Source organism: Hemiscyllium ocellatum, chromosome 25, assembly GCF_020745735.1.
Source record: "Hemiscyllium ocellatum isolate sHemOce1 chromosome 25, sHemOce1.pat.X.cur, whole genome shotgun sequence".
Lineage (NCBI taxonomy): Eukaryota > Metazoa > Chordata > Chondrichthyes > Orectolobiformes > Hemiscylliidae > Hemiscyllium > Hemiscyllium ocellatum.
The window spans coordinates 44,898,018-44,916,962 of NC_083425.1; the positions used below are offsets into that span (position 1 = coordinate 44,898,018).

Consider the following 18,945-nt stretch of genomic DNA (forward strand, 5'->3'; position numbering starts at 1 on the left):
GGGTGTAAATGTCATCACACTTTGGTGGCATTGAATGACTAGTTCACTTCCTGTCTCAAAGTAGAGACATGTAACATGGGTCAAGAGTCTCAGTAATTTCAGAATAAGATTCCACACTGAACCATAAAATTAAAACCTCATGGATGCATTAAAACCAGTGCATGACAGAGTGATCTAAGGCAATAACTTAATAAGGTGATTCTATAACATTATGTACTGTGAAATTAATGCATTAGTTTGCACTGTTTTTAGGCAATCCTGTTTGTTATGTACTAAGTGGGACCACAAGGAAATCATTATAATATTTTTTTAGATTAGATTCCCTACAGTGTGGAAACAGGCCCTTCGGCCCGACCAGTCCACAACAACCCTCCAAAGAGTAACCCACCCAGACCCATTTCCCTCTAACTAATGCACCTAACACTAAGGGCAATTTAGCATGGTCAATTCACTTGGCCAGCACATCTTTGTATTGTGGGAGGAAACCGGAGTACCTGGAGGAAACCTGTGAGACAGCAGTGCTAACTGCTGAGCCAGCTTCCCTCCCCCCCATTATAATAGAATTGGCCTTTCAGTTTTGTTATTGAATTTGCCTTCGATGTCAATACAATTACATGGCACCTTTAAGTGCATATTTCAAGGTATTTCATTTTATTACATTCAGAAGTTGTTGCTTGGTTCATTAGAAACCTAAAGAAAATACACACATCCAAAATTCAAACTGCACCTGACGTTGCGCAAACAAGTGGCTGACATTGTGGTTCTTTCCTTTGTCAACAGTTGGCCAAGTTAATTTCCCAAAAGCCCCTGATACATTTTCCTTTGAGGAAGATAGCAGCAATGATGCACTGTCTCCAGAGCAACCCAGAAGTCAGGAATCCCAGGGATCAGAGAGTTCGCCATCTGAGCCAAAATTCACAGAGTCATCATCACCACTAGCAACTACTACAATACAGGTAGGTTACCATTCTTTGCCTGAAATAGTGGATCAAGATTATTTCTCTGTTTGCAGCAAATTTGCTTGGTACCTTTCATACCATGGATAATTTAATAAATTAATTGTACTCACATTTGATGCTAGTGTGAAAAGGTTTTAGTTTTGCTATTTTGTAAATGAGATTGTAAGTTAGATTTGAAATCAATCAGACTGAATTTGAGCAAATCATTTGTAGCAAATTCTAATATTGTCACCACATGTAGCGTGAACTGAAAATGTGTTGCTGGTTAAAGCACAGCAGGTCAGGCAGCATCCAAGGAACAGGAAATTCGACGTTTCGGGCCAGAGCCTTTTCCTGATGAAGGGCTCTGGCCCGAAACGTCGAATTTCCTGATCCTTGGATGCTGCCTGACCTGCTGTGCTTTAACCAGCAACACATTTTCAGCTCTGATCTCCAGCATCTGCAGACCTCACTTTTTACATGTAGCGTGAAGCAAAGTTTCAATGTGCTCAAGTTTCTAAGTGATTAAAAAGACAGAGTTTTTGTTTGAATTTAGCGTGCTTCTGATTTTTTTATTCATTCTCGGGATGAGGGCATCGCTGGCTAGGCTCTCATTTATGCCCAAAGGGCAGGTTAAGAGTTAATCATATGCTATGGGTCTCCATGGAGTCACATGGAGGCCAGACTAGGTAAGGATGGTAGTTTCCTTCCCTAAAGGATATCAGCAGGTCTTATTGGTTTTTCCGACAATTGATTCCCAGTCATCGTTAGACACGTAATTTCTGGATTTTTATTGAATTCAAACTCCACAATTTGCTATGATGAGATTGGAACCCAGGAGCCCTGGGGACTCTGAATTAATAGTCTAGCAATAATACCACCAGGCCATCACCTCCCCTGGTTCCTAGTATCATCAGAGATTTAATTGGCCATTTTTTAACATCAGAAGTTAGCCAACATTTGGATGAATGAGCACTGTTTTGCATCTATATATAAGCTTGCACAAATATACATTGCTCCAGTGTCCATTATCAGGAGGTGACACACACCTGATTTTATAACTCAAATGGGACTAGACTAATTTAGGATATCTGGTTGGCATAGATGGGTCAGACCAAAGGTTCTGTTTCTGTGCTGTACATCTCTATGACTCTATAATTGAAGCAAATCACAATCTCTTCCTGGGCTGTTTCCTTACTGAGGGTTTTGTAACTACTTTGAACATTCAGGTTGATGTTTCAAAAGTGTTTTGTTGTGTGGTAATAATTCTAATGGTAGTAAAATTGAGCAGCCAGATTGCATTTTGACAAAATAGTGGAATTGCTTTCTATGCCTCTTGTATTATTTAGCCTGAAGAAAATAACCATTCAAATAGCCAGGTTGCCTTGGAAACCCAATGGTTCAGCAGAAGAGAGCATGCCACATCTGCCTGACATGATTTTTTAAAAAACTGACTCTAGTTCACACAACATGGCCAACTCATAACGCCCTTAAAAGTGACCACTCAGTTGTCAAGGCAACAGCAATAAATAACCTTACCAATGTTTCAGATGCCACTTCTATACTGATGAACTAAAATGGCCATACAGGAGCATACACTTCATTGTCACAGCCTTGCATTCAAATTGCAGTATTTTGAAAATTTTCATTAAGCTACCGCCAAGGACACCACGGGCTCAATGCAAATCTATTGCAAGATTATTCTTGTTCATGTTTCTGTGCAGAGCTAAAGCAAATAGCATGTTGAGCTGTGTATATCAAATCAGTCGACTACAAGACATGTTCAATAACTAAGCAATGTTCTTTTCAGACCATACTTGTTTGTCTCTGTATTCCAGAGGACAAGCAAGGTAGCTGTAGGCAGTTCAGAAAAGCAGCATAACAATGATTCAAGATACTTGATATCTGACATATGAAAAGTCTTAGAGAAATTTGAACTTGAATGGAGACAATGGAAAAATAATCTTGTAGGGGCATATAGAATAATGTATGATAAGGTAGTTATTTTCAACTGAATGTGAGAATATGTCAACTTGTGCTGCATTGCAATTAACCTCCCAAAAATGGTATCTTGTTATCAACTCCCCATGTGTTTCAAGAAATGGCTAAAATGAATTAAGTTCACCATAATAATTCAGGACTGGTCATTAATGAGGTGAGAACCCTTTTCATAGCTAGATGTGAGTCTCTGCAATGCCATTTCTGACCCAAAAAGGGAATAACTAAAACTGTGAAGCCTCATTCCTTCAAATCATAAATTGTTTCTTAGAATGTCTTGAAATTTAAAATTAAATTTATTTTTCTTGCTTTGCCTATCTGAATCATTTCTCGCAGTCTTGAAATAGAATTTTTATTAATAAATTAATAATTACTAATAAATTTAAGACTGAAGTCAGGAAAGTGTTCTTCACACATGAAATGGAATTCACAGTAAAGCAAGTGAAAAACCTTTGAATTATTTAAGAAATATAGATAGTGGAATGGAAGGAATGTAGGATGTTTCTGGAAGAAAGGTGGACCAAAGGACTGTACATATTTGTACTTATCTTCTGATCTAGTGGAAAACTTTGAGAAGCCTGCCAAAACTCACTTTTCAGATAGTTCTTTTAAATGACTAAGCAGTGCAGAAGGGCCGATGACCTCAGTACAGGACAGATCCAGCCAAGATGTTGAGGAAAGAACATAGAGTGAATCATGAATCTGTATGTGAATTAATACAATGAATCACTTTATTGACTTGGATATGGTTAAGGGTTTAGATTAAAGTGGTGCTGGAAAAGCACAGCAGGTCAGGCAGCATCCGAGGAACAGGAAAATCTACGTTTCGGGTAAAGCCGATGAAGGGCTTTTGCCCGAAATGTCAATTTTCCAGCTCCTCGGATGCTGCCTGACCTGCTGTGCTTTTCCAGCACCACTCTAATCTAGACTCTGGGTTTCAGCATCTGCAGTCTTCACTTTTGCCTTGGATAATCCAAGTCCAGGATGTGAAACCCTGACGTCCCAAAGAAGGTCTTTTCTCATAGCTCTAAGGGGAGAGTCTCAGAGGAGGTTTCCACAATGGAAACTTCTGTCACTTTCCCAGAGGTTCCACCAGTCTGCTTCCAGCATTACAGCAGCAGGTTGATGTAAATTCCCTGTGGACCTTCATTGTAATGACTGGGTTTTGAAACAGAAGGGAAGGCAAGGATGAATGGATCGTAAAACTCTACGAGTAACGTATAACTTTATTGATAACATGAGCTGTAAGGGTTTCATATATTCGCAAAAAAGAAACAATTAGAGGTCAGAGTAAGTGGAATAGGTCATCTGACGCAATATTCCGGTTGTTAGATTTTTCTTCCTTTCCCAATAGCATACTCTTCTGGCAATACACAGGCATCTAGGATCTTAGTGAACAACAAGATTACCCTGATGAAGGGTTTATGCCCGAAATGTTGACTATCTTGCTCCTTGGATGCTGCCTAATCTGTTGTGCTTTTCCAGCACCACCCTTTTCGACTTGAACAAGATTATCCCCAATTCAGTGATGGAGAGGAATAAATAGAAAAGACAGTGAGGAAAGTAGAAGGAATTAAAGCCAAATTTGATACAAAAAGAGGAATACAAAGAAGGAAATAAACATTGTACAACAAAATTATGAAAAGAGACGGAGAGGAAAATTGCAAAGCATACATTTTTTGAAATTTTAAGAACCTCTATCTTCTTGTCCCATTTCCCAGTCTTGAATGCCTTGGCATCAGAATTGTACATCTAAATATTTATTCAATGTTATGAGGCTTTCTGCCTCTACTGCCCTTACAGACAGCGAATTCTAGATTCCCACCACCATCTGAGTGAAACAGATTTTCCTCACATGCCCTCTAATCCTCCTGCCTCTTACCCTGAATCTATACTCCTGTTCTATGATCCCTCCATCAGGGGAAGTTGCTTCCTGTTTATGTCCCTCATAATTTTATACATCTCAATCACATCCCCCATCAGTCTCCTCTGTGCCATGGAAACCAACCCCAGTCTGTCCGATCTCTCCTTGTAACTGAAATTTTCCAGCCCAGGCAAGATCCTGGCAAATCACCTTTGCATCTTTTGTAGAGATATCACATCTCTCTTATCATATGGATTCAAGAACACAATACTCCAGCTGTGGTCTTACCAAATTTTTATACAGTTCCAGCATATCCTCCCTGGTCTTAAATACTATGTCTCAATGAATCAAGGCAGGAATCCAATCCGTCTTCTATAGGATTACAGGATTTTGATTGTTCCCTTCTGGACCAGTGAGTTGGAATGTCGTGGCAAAAACATTAAGCCAGCCATTATAAGGGCCTTTATATTGAGTACCAGCTCCAGATTTCCACAACAAATTCAACTCATTTTACAGTGTAAATGGACCAGTTTCATAACAGATGGAGAGATTCATGGCATGATGCAATTTTCACAAGGCTGGTAGTGTAGCAGCACAATTTGTCCACTCTAAAAACTTCATGTGCTGGGTGCTTGCAGTATTTTAACCAAAGAATTACAGCCATTGTCATCAATACATAGGGCAATAATCAACTGCTTTGAAAGTGTTTTGTTGTAAAGGAACGTTTTATATTTTCTCTGATTTTGGGAGATTGAATTCTTTCCAAGATTATGTATTAACTATTGTTTTGTTCGATAATTTATTGTTGCAAGAGCTTGTCAGACCTTTGAAATCCTTGCTATCATAGAAATGCCCATGAGAAGGTCATAGCAATTCTTGTCATCTTATATGACCTTAGTTAAAAATCACACAACACCAGGTTGTAGTCCAACAGTGAATCCACTGTATGACCTTAGAAAGTGCACATACAGAATGCATTCTTGTGACAACAAATCTCAGTGTGTATTGCATACATTACAATTACATATTACACATTCCAGATTTGAACAATATATAAATATACTGTGAGAGATGGGCAGAATTTGTTCAATGTTCCAGAGAGGCCAAAATTTGAACATTTGCATCCAAGTTAAGATATTGATTTCCCTGTGCTGGAGCACTGTAATTTTGTATTGCACATACAAATATTCTATGTATACAGAGTCCATGTATATAATGTACTCAATTGATATATACATATGCAATAATATTTGTATGTACATTGTCCAGAAACCTAGGCACAGAGAATTACATAGTTTGTGTAAAATCTCCTTCAAATGAATTTTGATCTACTGTCAGCTCTCTGCGATGTTGTCTCCATATTCTTTATATTTGGTAAATTAATATTACACTGCAGATGGGAGCAATGATCATTACTGTGTCCTGTGTTTGCTGAATGATTGTCGAACTGAAAGTGACAGTTTCTTGGCAGCAGCTCTGGCTCTTCATACCAATATCTGGTGCACTTGGCAGTGGGCATGATGATTTTCCAGGCACAATTGTCAATGTGCCAGTAATTGTAGTTTGTGGCATGAGACTGATAAACTATTATTGGTTTCACGTGTCTGAACATTTAAGTGAAGCCATCTGATCTGATAGATAGCTCTATGTATCTGAAAGGTCCAATTACATGTGCTCACTCTTAGTTTGGCAAATGCACACAGTTTGAAAAGTATTTGCAAGGTCAAAAAACCATTTGCAGCTCACAGTTTTGTTGCAAATGTTTTCAGCTATAAATGACTGTCAAACAGTCATAAGTATATAATTGCCAGGAATGTAGAGCAGGCTCCACTTGAACAGCTACAGGTCTTAGAAATGGATTGCTGGATGACTTGTCAATATCATGATTTTCCAGCCCTTTGCTGTTTGGATCTCTCAAGAGATTTTGCTTCTCAATCCTTACTGACAGTTTAAGATTATCTTACGAATAATGCAGAGGAAACCTGTTTGTTTTAAGCCTGTGTGCAGGGTTACTCCCGGAGGTCAGTTGGGAAGGTTTGAATGAAGATTTTCAAAAGGATTGCTTTTTAAAAAGTCAATCAGCATTGAATGATGTCTATGAAGTGCTTCCATCTCAAGTCTGTTCTATACCTCACCCGCTGTCCAAAATATACATGAGAGAACAAATGTAAGAAAAGAATAAATGAATTTAAAAAGTGAATAAATGAGATTAAAGACAGGAATGGTGAAATGAACTGGGTGAAAAATGAAACTGCCTTTATCGTGTGTGTGTTATGAGTTTGTTGAAAACAACATGCCGTTCACATCTGCAGCATTAGGGGTATTACTGATGAAGATCTATTCAGGCTTTATAATAATCCTCTAAATGGTCTTTTGTAGAGCTATGGTCACACAACTGAGATTTTTAAACAATCAAAATAACTCTTCAAAGCAGATAGTTTATCAGTGTACATTTTTCACTCATGCGTTTATAATTTTGAATTTGTAGTTTGATGTATGTTTGTCTGTGTTTTGTGGATCCAGGATTGAAGAGCCGACCAAGCTCTCAAGCAGACAATATGCAAAGCTCAATTTGAATTCAAACTATGAAACGTTCCTTTTTTCATGTTGTTACACATTTTTCTCCACGATATCTATTACAAATTTAATTGTGCAGTTGTAATTTATCAGCAGCAACTTGTCAGCTCAGCCAAGAGGACTGGAAATTTGAAAAATTAAGTATGTCACTGAATGCTACCATCATCTTATTGCTTTGTAAACTGCAAAGTGCTTTGGAACATACAGCTGTCATTGTAAGGTGCTAGGTCAGTGCAGATTTTCACCCTTGGTGCTTAGTTCAAAACTCTATTCAGATTTGAGCTTTGCTGTCCTCACCAGGGATACTTTCAGAATCCTTTACAATGGTAACAATGCTTTACTTTGTTGATAAAGAAGAAATTTGAATAAATAGGCCTGATTGCATTGTAATAAACCATACCTTAGCAATCAGCTATTGAGGGTTTTGATGTTAGGGTGATATCCACCATAGTGGTTGAGGAAATACTGGTGGAGGAGAACAGCAGCAGAGATGCCTAAAAGGTGAATCAGTCATTCCATTGACTAATGATGTGATGTTCCATTGTGAAATGCTAAAGATTAATTTAGCCTTCAAAGTGTTTTAGACTTGGCTGTATAAGATAAAAAAATTTGGGAGTCCTTCACTCCTTAGATAAATATCAAGTTGTCCCCAGAATAAGGAACAACCCCATGTGTCTGCAAACTTGATATATCAGAGCATATTTTTAAAAATGATGCAGTATCAAAGCATCTTTTCCTCGTGCTCAAGGATTATGTGGACAACCAAAGAGATAATAGAATCAAATCTGAAAATGGAGGAATAACCACAAAGCACGCAGCCAAGTAACTTTTTCTGTTATTTTTTGCAGTATTTGCCTCACCTCTCCCAGCAGTGTGATCTAAACAGGACTACATCTAACAACCAGATCAACCAGCCAGGAAGCCAAAAGCAGCTGAATGGGCAGATAAGCACACCAATACCAGTGCCAGCTATAGTTAAAGTAAGTTCTCCAATGAGAATTATCATCAGAGCACAATAGATAAAGCAATCAAATGTACTTTAATAAGATACTTCAATGGGAAATTAAAACCATGTTACAATGGAGTAATTGTGTGGAAAGGATGTAAAAAACAGATATACTCAGTAAAATGTCAATATGATGTTTTTAATTATTTGCAACAGGATAGTTACAAAAATATTCACCTTCCTGCTCCCTTTCGCTGAGGGTTAAAGGTTTTCACAGCTTCTACATGTTTGTTTCTTCTTTCACAAGATCTGCTGTCATTCATACTGCTGTAGGTGTTTGACCTTTCCAGTTCAGTCTTTTGATTTCCTGAAATTTTGGATTGGTCCAAGTTGGAATTCCCATTAAAATCAGACACAGGTTGTACTACTTACTTAAGTTTAGACTGTCAGAGGCCTGGTTTCCACGTTGATATGAAGCTGGTATGGGTTAATATAATGTGCAACCAAATCTGTTATCAATGCTTTTGTAAGTTCCAGAAGGTACTCTTCCAAATTCTCCAGGACTGCATCCCAGCTTCCACCCTCTGTAAACCTGAGGTCATCCAAAACTCGCATCAAATCCCATTTCCGCATCACAACAATTCATTGACCAACATTAGCTTCCAGTCTGGAAGTACATTGATTTTAAATTTTTCACTGCCGTTTTCAAATCCTTCCATGGCTTTGTCACTCCCAATCTTAGTAACATCATCCAGCCCTATAACCTTCCAAATCTCTGCTTTTTTTCCAGTTTTGGCCTCTCATACATCCTTAATTTTAGTTGCTGAGCTTATGGAAGCTGTGTCTTCAGCTCCCTAAAACCTGGAACTGCCTTGTGAAACGTCTCCACGTCTTTATCTCCCTGCCTTTTTTTTTCTTTTCTATGTTCAGCTGCTCCATAAAGTCTATTGTGTTTCCTTGTTAAAATCCCTCCTGATACAGCTGTCAAATTTTATTTCAATCCAAAATTTCCACTGAACACCTTGGGGCCTGAAAACAGGTATAAAGTGCAATGTTTTGTTGTTCGGAGGTGAAAGGTGTTTGGCACAAAATCTCAGTTCATCCCTGTCAGAGTGGCATGGTGGCTCAGTGGTTAGCACTGCTGCCTGTCAGTACCAAGGACACTGGTTCAATTCAACCCTCTCTGTGTGGAGTTTGCACGTTTTCCCTGTGTCTGTATGGATTTCCTCCCACAGTCCAAGGATATGCTGGTTAGGAAAATTGGCAGTGTGAAATTGCCCAAAGCACCCCTGAATGTGCAGGCTGGGTGAATGCTGTGTCATGGGAAGTGCAGGGTTACAGGGATAGGATAGGGGAGTGAGTTTGGGTAGGATGCTATTTGGAGAGTCAGTATGGACTTGATGGACCAAATGGCCTGCTTCCACACTAGGGATTCTTTTACATAGGAACATATAAAATAAGAGCAGGAGTAGTCCGGCCTTTTCCACAGTTGAAAATAATCATGTTTGATCTGACTGTGGCCTCACCTCCTCCATTTCTGTCTATCCCAAATAACCTTTGAGTACTTTGTTAGTCAAGAATCTAGTCTTCCCCAAAAATATTCAGTGATTCTACTTGCCATATTCTCTGGAGAAGGATGCCCCAAAGACACATAATCCTCAGAGAGAGGATTTCTCCTAATTCCTGCACAATGCATAATTTCAAACTCGGTCTCCTAGTTCTACTCTTATTCTATAAGGAGAGCCATCCTTTTAGCATTCACACTGCCATGACTCAGTATCCTGTAAAAGCATAATTGTTATTTGATTCATTCCAAGGCATATTCTCACAATGGAAACAGCATCTGAAAAGCATGTAATGCTGTTGATTCCAAAGGTTCCATTCTCTATCACTTCCTGTTTTCCAAAAAAAAATTACCTGATAATTCTTTTTCAAGATGCATGAAAATTTTAAAAAGAAACATTTGTGACTTGGAAGCATGCTGCACTTAACCACCTAGAAAAATAAATGGGAGGGAAATCTGAAACAAACGATTTAATAATTGCCAAAGGAAGTGAAAGAGGGTGCAGGACATAAACGTCTGACAATGTTTACAGACTCTTGTTATGTAGCACATAAAAAGTCGAACAAAAAAAGGCCATAGTGATGAGAAATGTGAACAGGTAAGAGAAGTAAGTGCAGGGGCGCACCTACATAGGATTACATAGCAAACATAGAATATATGGCAGAGAAACGTACCATTCAGCCCAACCTGTCCATGGTAGTGTTTATTCTCCACTCTTCCCCTTTTCATCATTTAAATCTATTACCGTTACTATCCATCTCCATCCCCTCAAATATCCTTAATTTCCCCTCAAATGCATCTGTACTGTTTACATCAACCATTCCCTGTGGTATTGAGTTTTATCACTTTTATCACTGTTTGCATAAAAACATTTCTTCTGGGTTTATCATTGACTTTCTTGGTTACTATCTTATATACATGACCTTTCAACTCTATTAAAACCCTTTATAATTTTGAAGAGCTCTGTCCTGGCGATTAACACACAGTAAGACTTTAGATAAAGAGTATTGAGGACAAATGTACTTTAAGATCAAGGCAATAAATTGAAAATCACTTGATTTTTAAAGAGATGAGAATAGAACTAGGAGAAGTAAACTTTAATGATTTAGTAAGAAAGAGAGAAATATAACAGTGATGGGAAACATTTAAAGTGATCATCAGTCAACTCTGGGAGAAATATATCCCATCAAAAACAAGAATTATCTAACTAGTCATGACTGACTATGAGTTAAGTGAATAAAGAACTAGGACAAATGAAGAAGAGGTTAAAACAAAAACAGGAAAGCAAAGAGAAGCTACAATATTCAATTATCAAGCACTATTAAAAAAAATCAAATATTCGATAGAGTTAAGTATTGAAAGAAAATTCATTACAGGTTTAGTGCTACCAAGGAATGTACATAACACAGAGATAATAACATTGTTACCGTCTCCAGAGACGTTAGTAACTTCTTAAAAGAAACATTTGAATTCCCACCTATTAACTAAAAAGACCAAGCAAAAAGAATCACATTTTAAAGGAAAAACTTTTAACGACGAAAAAGAATCACACAACTACTTTAAACTATATCCATTTACTTTTAATTTCAGTCAAGAACTCCACTTTTACATTGGAGATACTGATTTCTCCCAGAACTGAATTAGAGTTTATCTCTGCTTAACAACATTTCATTGTGGATATTTTCCTATTCCCAGTTTCCTTCTAAAGTGAAGAGTGTCTTGATGTTTCTCAGCAAATCCTCAGTCCTGCTTAGACAGCTCATGCATTTAGAATTACCCAGTTTGAACCTGGGCCTTATGTGCAAACTTGTATCATGACTCAAAATTAGAAACATCTTTCATTCCTGATAGGCCTGCTTCTGGGTTTCTCAGTGCCTTCCTCAAGTTTGACCAATACAGTTGATATATATCTAAGCAAAACATTGTTAACTCACATAATCATTTCCAAAGTAATGTCTCACACATGGACTCTTCCCAGAGAGAAATGTAAATTAATTATCTGTAATTTTAAACGTATCCTTTGATATGAATGGTATATGGGTGCTTTAAAGCCATCCTTCATTTACCAGGTGCCTCAAACCTTTTCTGATGTGGGGAGATTAGGCAAGTGATGTCAGCCCCCTTCTGCATGCCCGGCTCCTGGTTTATAAAGTCAAACCCTCTTCCAAGATGCTGACCAGCATCCCATTACCACAAGCGATATTCCAAGGGGTCACTATGATACTCGGTGTAAACAACTCTCACCACCTTGCAGACTTGCCACTTGATCTGTAAGTGGAGACCTCTCTGAAAGGCTGTCCAGATCCATCTTCCCTTCATATACCACACATTCAAAATCACAGCACCCAGAACATTTTATAAACTAAAAGTTCTAGTTATCGTAAAATTATGTAATTGCAACAGACAAATCACAGGAACATTAATTAATTATTTCACCTTGATATTTACCAGGGGGTTAATGTGGTGGACATGATTACTTATCTTTCTGTTGTCGTGACATAAGAACAAAAGATAAATAATGAAAAGCTGAACAGCTGAACACGACTGGATGGGTTGCAATGATGTACATTAAAGGAAGTTAGTTAAGAAGTGGTAGACTTTTGTTGTTTTTTGTATATAATGCAAGAGGGCTGGCAGACAGCTAAAATAATTCCTGTATTTGAAAAGGGAAATAGAAGAGGTCTGGGAGCTCTAAAGCAATTAGATTTCATGTTTATGTCGAAAAGACAATAAAATCTTTCCTAAAAATTTAGTGGAAAAATATTTGGAAGTTGAAAATATAACATAGATCTGTGGTCATCACTGATTTCAGAAGACAAGATCATAATTTCTGAAATTTACTGCATTCTTTGAAAAAGTAACGGAAAGGCTGAGTAAGGATCATAGTAAAGGTACATTTAGATTTGCAAAAGGTCTTCTAAAAAGCCTTTCAGTAATTTAACTCATGACTAAGGTTAGAAAATAAACAGTGAAACAGCAACCAGCAGACATTATAGCCAACGGCTATAATGAGACACAGGGTTAAAGGCAGTTATTCAGATTGACAGACAGTCAAAAATGATGTATCATAAGGTTCGATACTGAGACCACTGTTACTGATCAATTACATTAATAATTTGGATTCATAAGAATATAAGAACTAACAGCGGGAGTAGACAATTCAGCCTTTTGAGCCTGCTCCATCATTTAATATGATCATGGCTGTTTTCATCGGCCTCAACTCCACTTTCCTGCTAGTCTCCGAAACCCTTCAACCCATTACTAATTAAACATCGTACCATGTCATATTTAATGTCCCAGCATCCACTGCACTCTGGGATAGTCAATTGGAAACAAATTGAAAGTACAATCTCAAAGTTTGCAAGTGGCAACTAATTGGTAGAGGTTAGTTAATACAGTGAAGGAAGATAATAGAACTCCGAAATCCATTCATAAATTTGCAACATGTGTGTACAATTGGCAATGTGAAATGCCTATAGAAATTTGATTTACTACATTTGGAAGACTACAAATAGTTCTGATCTCCATATTATTTTAAAAAACTCAAGAAGGACTGGAGAAAATGTAAGATATATTTAATAGCATGATTATTTTGAAACGAGTAATTAAAGCTTTTGCATAAAATTGAACAGGCTGGGACTTTTTGAGGGTGACCTGATAAACACATTAGGATTATAAACATGGTGTCAGAACCAAACATAATGAAACACCACTTCCAACCTTTTGCTCACCAGAAAAACTCCTAATCTCTGTTTTCTTTAGCCAATAGTAATGCAATCTGCCAGTTGCCACCTAACTGTTTATATACTAACTGTTCTGTTAAGGTGGACATAATGAAGATGTTTCCATTTCCAGTGTAGATCTGAACTAGGGATCATATATTAAAGGTAATCAATATTAAAACCAGTAGGCACACAGGAGAAATTTGGTTATGCAATGACTACTTAGAAAGTAGAATTCACCGTCAGAAGCAATAGTTGAGATAACTAGAATAGTGGCAATTGTGTGAAAGTTAGATAAATACTTAGGATGAAAAGAATAGGAGGATTTCCTAATATGGTGGACAAAGAAAGGAGAAAAGAGTTACTGGTGGACCCAGTACACTGGCATGGACTTGCTTGGCCACATGGCCTGCTTCTGTGCTGTGAAACATATAAGTCATAAAGTCATAGAGATGTAGAGCATGGAAACAGATCCCCCAGTCCAACCCATCCATACAGACCAGACACCCCAACCCAATCCAGCCCCACCCGCCATTACCCGGCCCACACCCCCCCCAACCATACACCCATCCAAATGCCTCCCAAATGTGGCAACTGCACCAGCCTCCACCACATCCCCCCGGCAGCCCACCCCACATATGCACCACCCTCCGCACGAAAAAGCCGCCACCTAGATCCCCCCACATCCTTCCCCTCCCACCCCAAACCCATGCCGTCCAGCCCTGCACTCCCCGACCCCAGGGAAAAGACTCCGTCCACCCATCCCATCCATGCCCCCCCATAACCCTGCAAACCTCTACAAGGCCACCCCTTAGCCCCCGACACTCAAGAGAAAACAGCCCTAGCCCACCCAGCCTCCCCCTGCAGCCCAGATCCTTCAACCCTGACAACACCCCTGTAAATCTCCCCTGAATCCCCCCAAGCTCCACAACACCCCCGCCCCCCCCCCCCCCCTCCCCGACAGGAAGGAGACCAGAATTGCATGCAACACTCCAACGGTGGCCCAACCAATGTCCCACATAGCTGCAACACGAGCTCCCAACTCCTGTACTCAATACTCTGACCAATAAAGGAAAACATACCAAACACCCTCCTTACCATACTATCTACCTGCGACTCCACTTTCAAGGAGCTATGAACCTGCACTCAAAGGTCTCTTTGTTCAGCAACACTCCCTAGGACCTTACCATTAAGTTTATACGTCCTACTAAGATTTGCTTTCCCAAAATGCAGCACCTTGCATTTATCTGAATTAAACTCCACCTGCCACATCTCAGCCCATTGGCCCATCTTGTCCAGATCCTGTTGTAATCTGAGGTAACTCTCTTCGCTGTCCACTACACCTCCAATTTTGATGTCATCTGCAAACTTACTAACTGTACCTCTTATGTACATAACAAAAGTTTATGTATACAATAAAATGTACTATACCATGTATTCATCTGCATTATTGAACTGATATGTACACAACAAGAGACTTTTGGTTGGATAGAAAATCAGCACTAATTACTTTCAAAAGAATTTATCATCACAAGGTAGCAAGTTATGATATGTTATTTTCCAACAATAATCCTGCTGTTGGTTGGAAGTCCAACCAACAGCACTTCCATGTATCATATCTGCTTATCGGCTGTCCTGCATTTTTTCAGTGTATTGCAAAATGATTGAGGATGCTGTGCTTCGAAAATTTACCTTTGATACAATTTTTAATTCTTTGAGGATTCTTTTGCATGCTGGGGTTGGAATGTTGAAAAACAAGTTCAAATTTATTAATAATAACCAGACATTTTTTTTATTCTTTAAAACCTCCTGCAGGGTTGGCACTTATCTGTTACTTCATTCCATTCAATCCCTTCACAATGGTTTTTGAGTATGATTATAAGTACCAGAATACTGCATTGTCAAGAACGATCTCTCAGAACAGAAAGGTTTTTTTTTTGTTTTCAATTGACCCAAATGACTTTCATTTCAAAAATTATCACAGATTACATCTGTGCATGAAACATACTGGCAAAGTGAAGTTTTTTAAAAAAAAGGAAAATTACTTTTTCAACAACTAGGTCCAAAAGAAACTAGGATTTGTTGAAAAATATTTGCTTTGTTTGAGCATCTGCATTTAAGTTATTAAGAAACTTACACAAAAGATCAAAGTGTAGCATAGTCTGAAAAACATAGAAAAGGTGATGTGATAAATGAGACCTTCATTTTTAAAATAAGAGACTGCAGAAGGCCTGATGAATGAGACTTATTCTGTTTAAGCCTGCCATGTATTTGGACCTTAAAGCCCAGTTTATTCAATGCAAGCTTAGATTTGGGAGTAAAACCAGAGCTGTATTACAATATTGCTAAGCCTGTAGTGTGAATTCATCATTGGATTTATCAATGAGATTCACTAGACCCCAGATGCACCATTCTTTGAGACATCCCATTTTATCATAACCAGTTGTTTGTAGTCTTAAATGTTTTACACCTGTCATAGACTTCAAACTGTTGCCACCTGAAAATTGTAAAATGATCAAATGTCACATTGAATTCACAGCTCTCCATGTCAAACTACAGCTGAAACGGATTCTTTTTTGCAACAGGAAGAATGAATCAGAATTTCATATTCTTGCATCTGCTTATTGCATGGCTTAAAAGTTGAAATATTCCCTTTCATTTCTTCCATAAAATTTAGACCAAACTATCTCCTGATGGAAAAAACCAGCGCCACAAGAAGCCAAAGGATACAAAACCAAAGGTGAAGAAACTGAAGTATCACCAGTACATTCCACCAGATCAAAAGCCAGAGAAATCCCCACCTCCAATGGATTCAGCCTATGCCAGGCTGCTCCAGCAACAACAGCTCTTCCTCCAGCTGCAGATATTAAGCCAGCAGCAGCACCATCAGCAGCATCATTATAATTATCAGAACATTCTGGCCACATCCCTAAAGTGAGTAGGCTGAAGCTTGGAAAATCGCTGAATGTCTTTTGAGCTTTTAGCTTTGTTTTCCTCATCACTATCTCACTAGCTTTGAAGTAAGGTTAAAAAAAATCACATGACATCTGGTTATAGTCCAACGTATTTATTTGAAAACGCAAGCATTTGGAATGCTGCTCCTTTGTCAGGAGTTAGTGAGAGAGGAAGACCTTAAACACAGAATTTATAAGGAAAAGATCAAAGGGTCGTACAACTCATGTGAATGAATTGAACACATTGGGTGCAATTGGGTACTGCAGATGCTGGAGATTAGAATCAAGATTAGAGGGGTGCTGGAAAAGCACAGTGGGTCAGGCAGCATCCAAGGAGCAGAAAAATTGATGTTTCGGGCAAAAGTACTTCACCAGGAAGTTTAAAATTATTGGTCTACTGTCACTGAGAAAGTTCAGCTTTTTTGCTGTTTCCATTGGTAGATCGCAGTTTCAAATAGTCACAGCTTTGTACATGCCATACAGAGCAAGTAAAGAAGCAGGATATTGTAGCCTTTACAATTACTCTTTGACTGTGATATTTTGAAGCAGAGTTTCCCATCTTACATTCCATGTCATTGTGAAACTGGAAATTAGTAGGACTTGAAACATATAATTGAGGTTAAAAACAATGGGCATGTTCATTGACATGTTATTAATCAGACAGAAACAAAAAGAATAAAGAGATCATTAGCGAGACACAGCATGTTAAAATGCAAGCCTTCAGAAATAAAATGACAGATTCTGAACCTCCCACCTAGATGTAAAGCTAGCATTCAGGCCACCCTTTATACCAAGCGCTTGATTTTTAATGCCATCCACAATGACAGTTTGATGCCTGTGAACTGAGTTGAAAATCTACCACAACGTGCCTGAACTGATGTTGAGTCATCAAGTGAACCTTTCATGTAGATGCTTTGGTTGTAACTCGATTCCATCAAGTCCCAATGCTTCAGTATTTCGCAAAACAATAGTCGAATCTTGGTTGTTCTTGTATACCATAACCTTTTGATAACCAGATCAAAATAACCCTCTCACAGATGACAAAAATATGTCTGCTAGGCAAAAGTGAGGACTGCATATGCTGCAAATCCGAGTCTAGATTAGAGTGGTGCTGGAAAAGCACAGCAGGTCAGGCAGCATCTGAGGAGCAGGAAAATCAATGTTTCGGGCAAAAGCCCTTCATCAGGAATGAGGCCACCATTCCTAATGAAGGGCTTTTGCCCGAAACGTTGATTTTTCTGCTCCTCGGATGCTGCCTTACCTGCTGTGCTTTTCCAGCACCACTCTAGTCTAAACCAAGAATATGTTTGCTGTTCATCAATGTTATCTTTCAGTTAGATAGGGTCATAACTGCAGTTTTTTTTAATATATGGGCCTTATCTGATTTTCACACCTGACTTGCACATAGCCTGGCTACCCGCAAAGTAACTTTTTTTCAATTAGTTCATGAGGTATGCGATACGTGGTTTGTCCATCCCTAACTGCTCTTGAGAAAACATTGGTGAGCCATTTCTTGAATTATGTCTCATTTAGTATAGGTACGTGCCACTGTAATGTTAGAAAGGCAGTTCCAGGATTTTGACCCAGCAACAATGAAGAAATAGAAATACAGTTCCAAATCATAATGGATATGAGGTTTGGAAGTAAAGTTGTAGATGGTAATGTTTCCATGCACCTTTGGAAGGTGCTTTAGAAGGAGGTTTGGCAAATTACTACAGCACATCTTGCAACTGCATGCACTGTCATCACCATGAGTCAGTGTTGAAAGGAGGAAATGTTTAAGAGGGTGAATGGTGGAGTGGGGGTGGGGGTGGGACGGTGCTTTGACCTGGATGGTGTCAAGCCTGCAACAGGACATTCATTAACATTTTACAACATTGAGATGATTGTTCATGAAATTAACTTAAGTACAGTATAGTTACCAAGTATAACTCAGTGGAGCTCACATCGTCCACCTCTTTTATAGCTCTCGAGGTTGTATTTTTCGAGGGGTGTGATACATTGGTGAATAGTGGTGCTCCTCAAAATAGGATAAAGTTCCAGCCCTTGGAACCAGTTCCATCAATCCCAACAGCTTTAGAGCTCATTATTAGTCACTGCTGGGATTACAGAAAGAAGCCCAAAGAGGATCATGGCTACCTCACAAAACAAATTGCTCAAGGTGCTGAGGGAGCCGACGATCTTTGTAGATGAGCTGGGTGGCTGGAATTTGTAGGGAAGGTAGGGAATAAGGAAAGGGAAGAGATACATCCTGAAGTGGTCGCCAGGGTGGGGGGTGGTGGGAGGAGAGCAAAATTACCTGTCCTCTTTCCCTCTCGCTTTATTATGTACAGGATAAAAAAACAGCCTTCCCATTCCTCTGGTCTGACCATGCCAACTGTG

General features: G+C 38.8%; 1 protein-coding gene across 13 annotated transcripts in view; it reads left to right on the forward strand.

The window, feature by feature from the left end:
• The window catches only part of myocd (myocardin), a 633,805-nt gene that overhangs the window by 590,034 nt on the left and 24,826 nt on the right, over nucleotides 1-18,945 (forward strand). For all 13 annotated transcript variants that reach the window (XM_060844259.1, XM_060844268.1, XM_060844267.1 and 10 more), the window contains 3 exons: nucleotides 781-956; nucleotides 8,226-8,357; nucleotides 16,287-16,543. In XM_060844259.1, coding sequence (XP_060700242.1) covers nucleotides 781-956; nucleotides 8,226-8,357; nucleotides 16,287-16,543 — 565 coding nt within the window. The remainder of the gene's footprint in view (nucleotides 1-780; nucleotides 957-8,225; nucleotides 8,358-16,286; nucleotides 16,544-18,945) is intronic.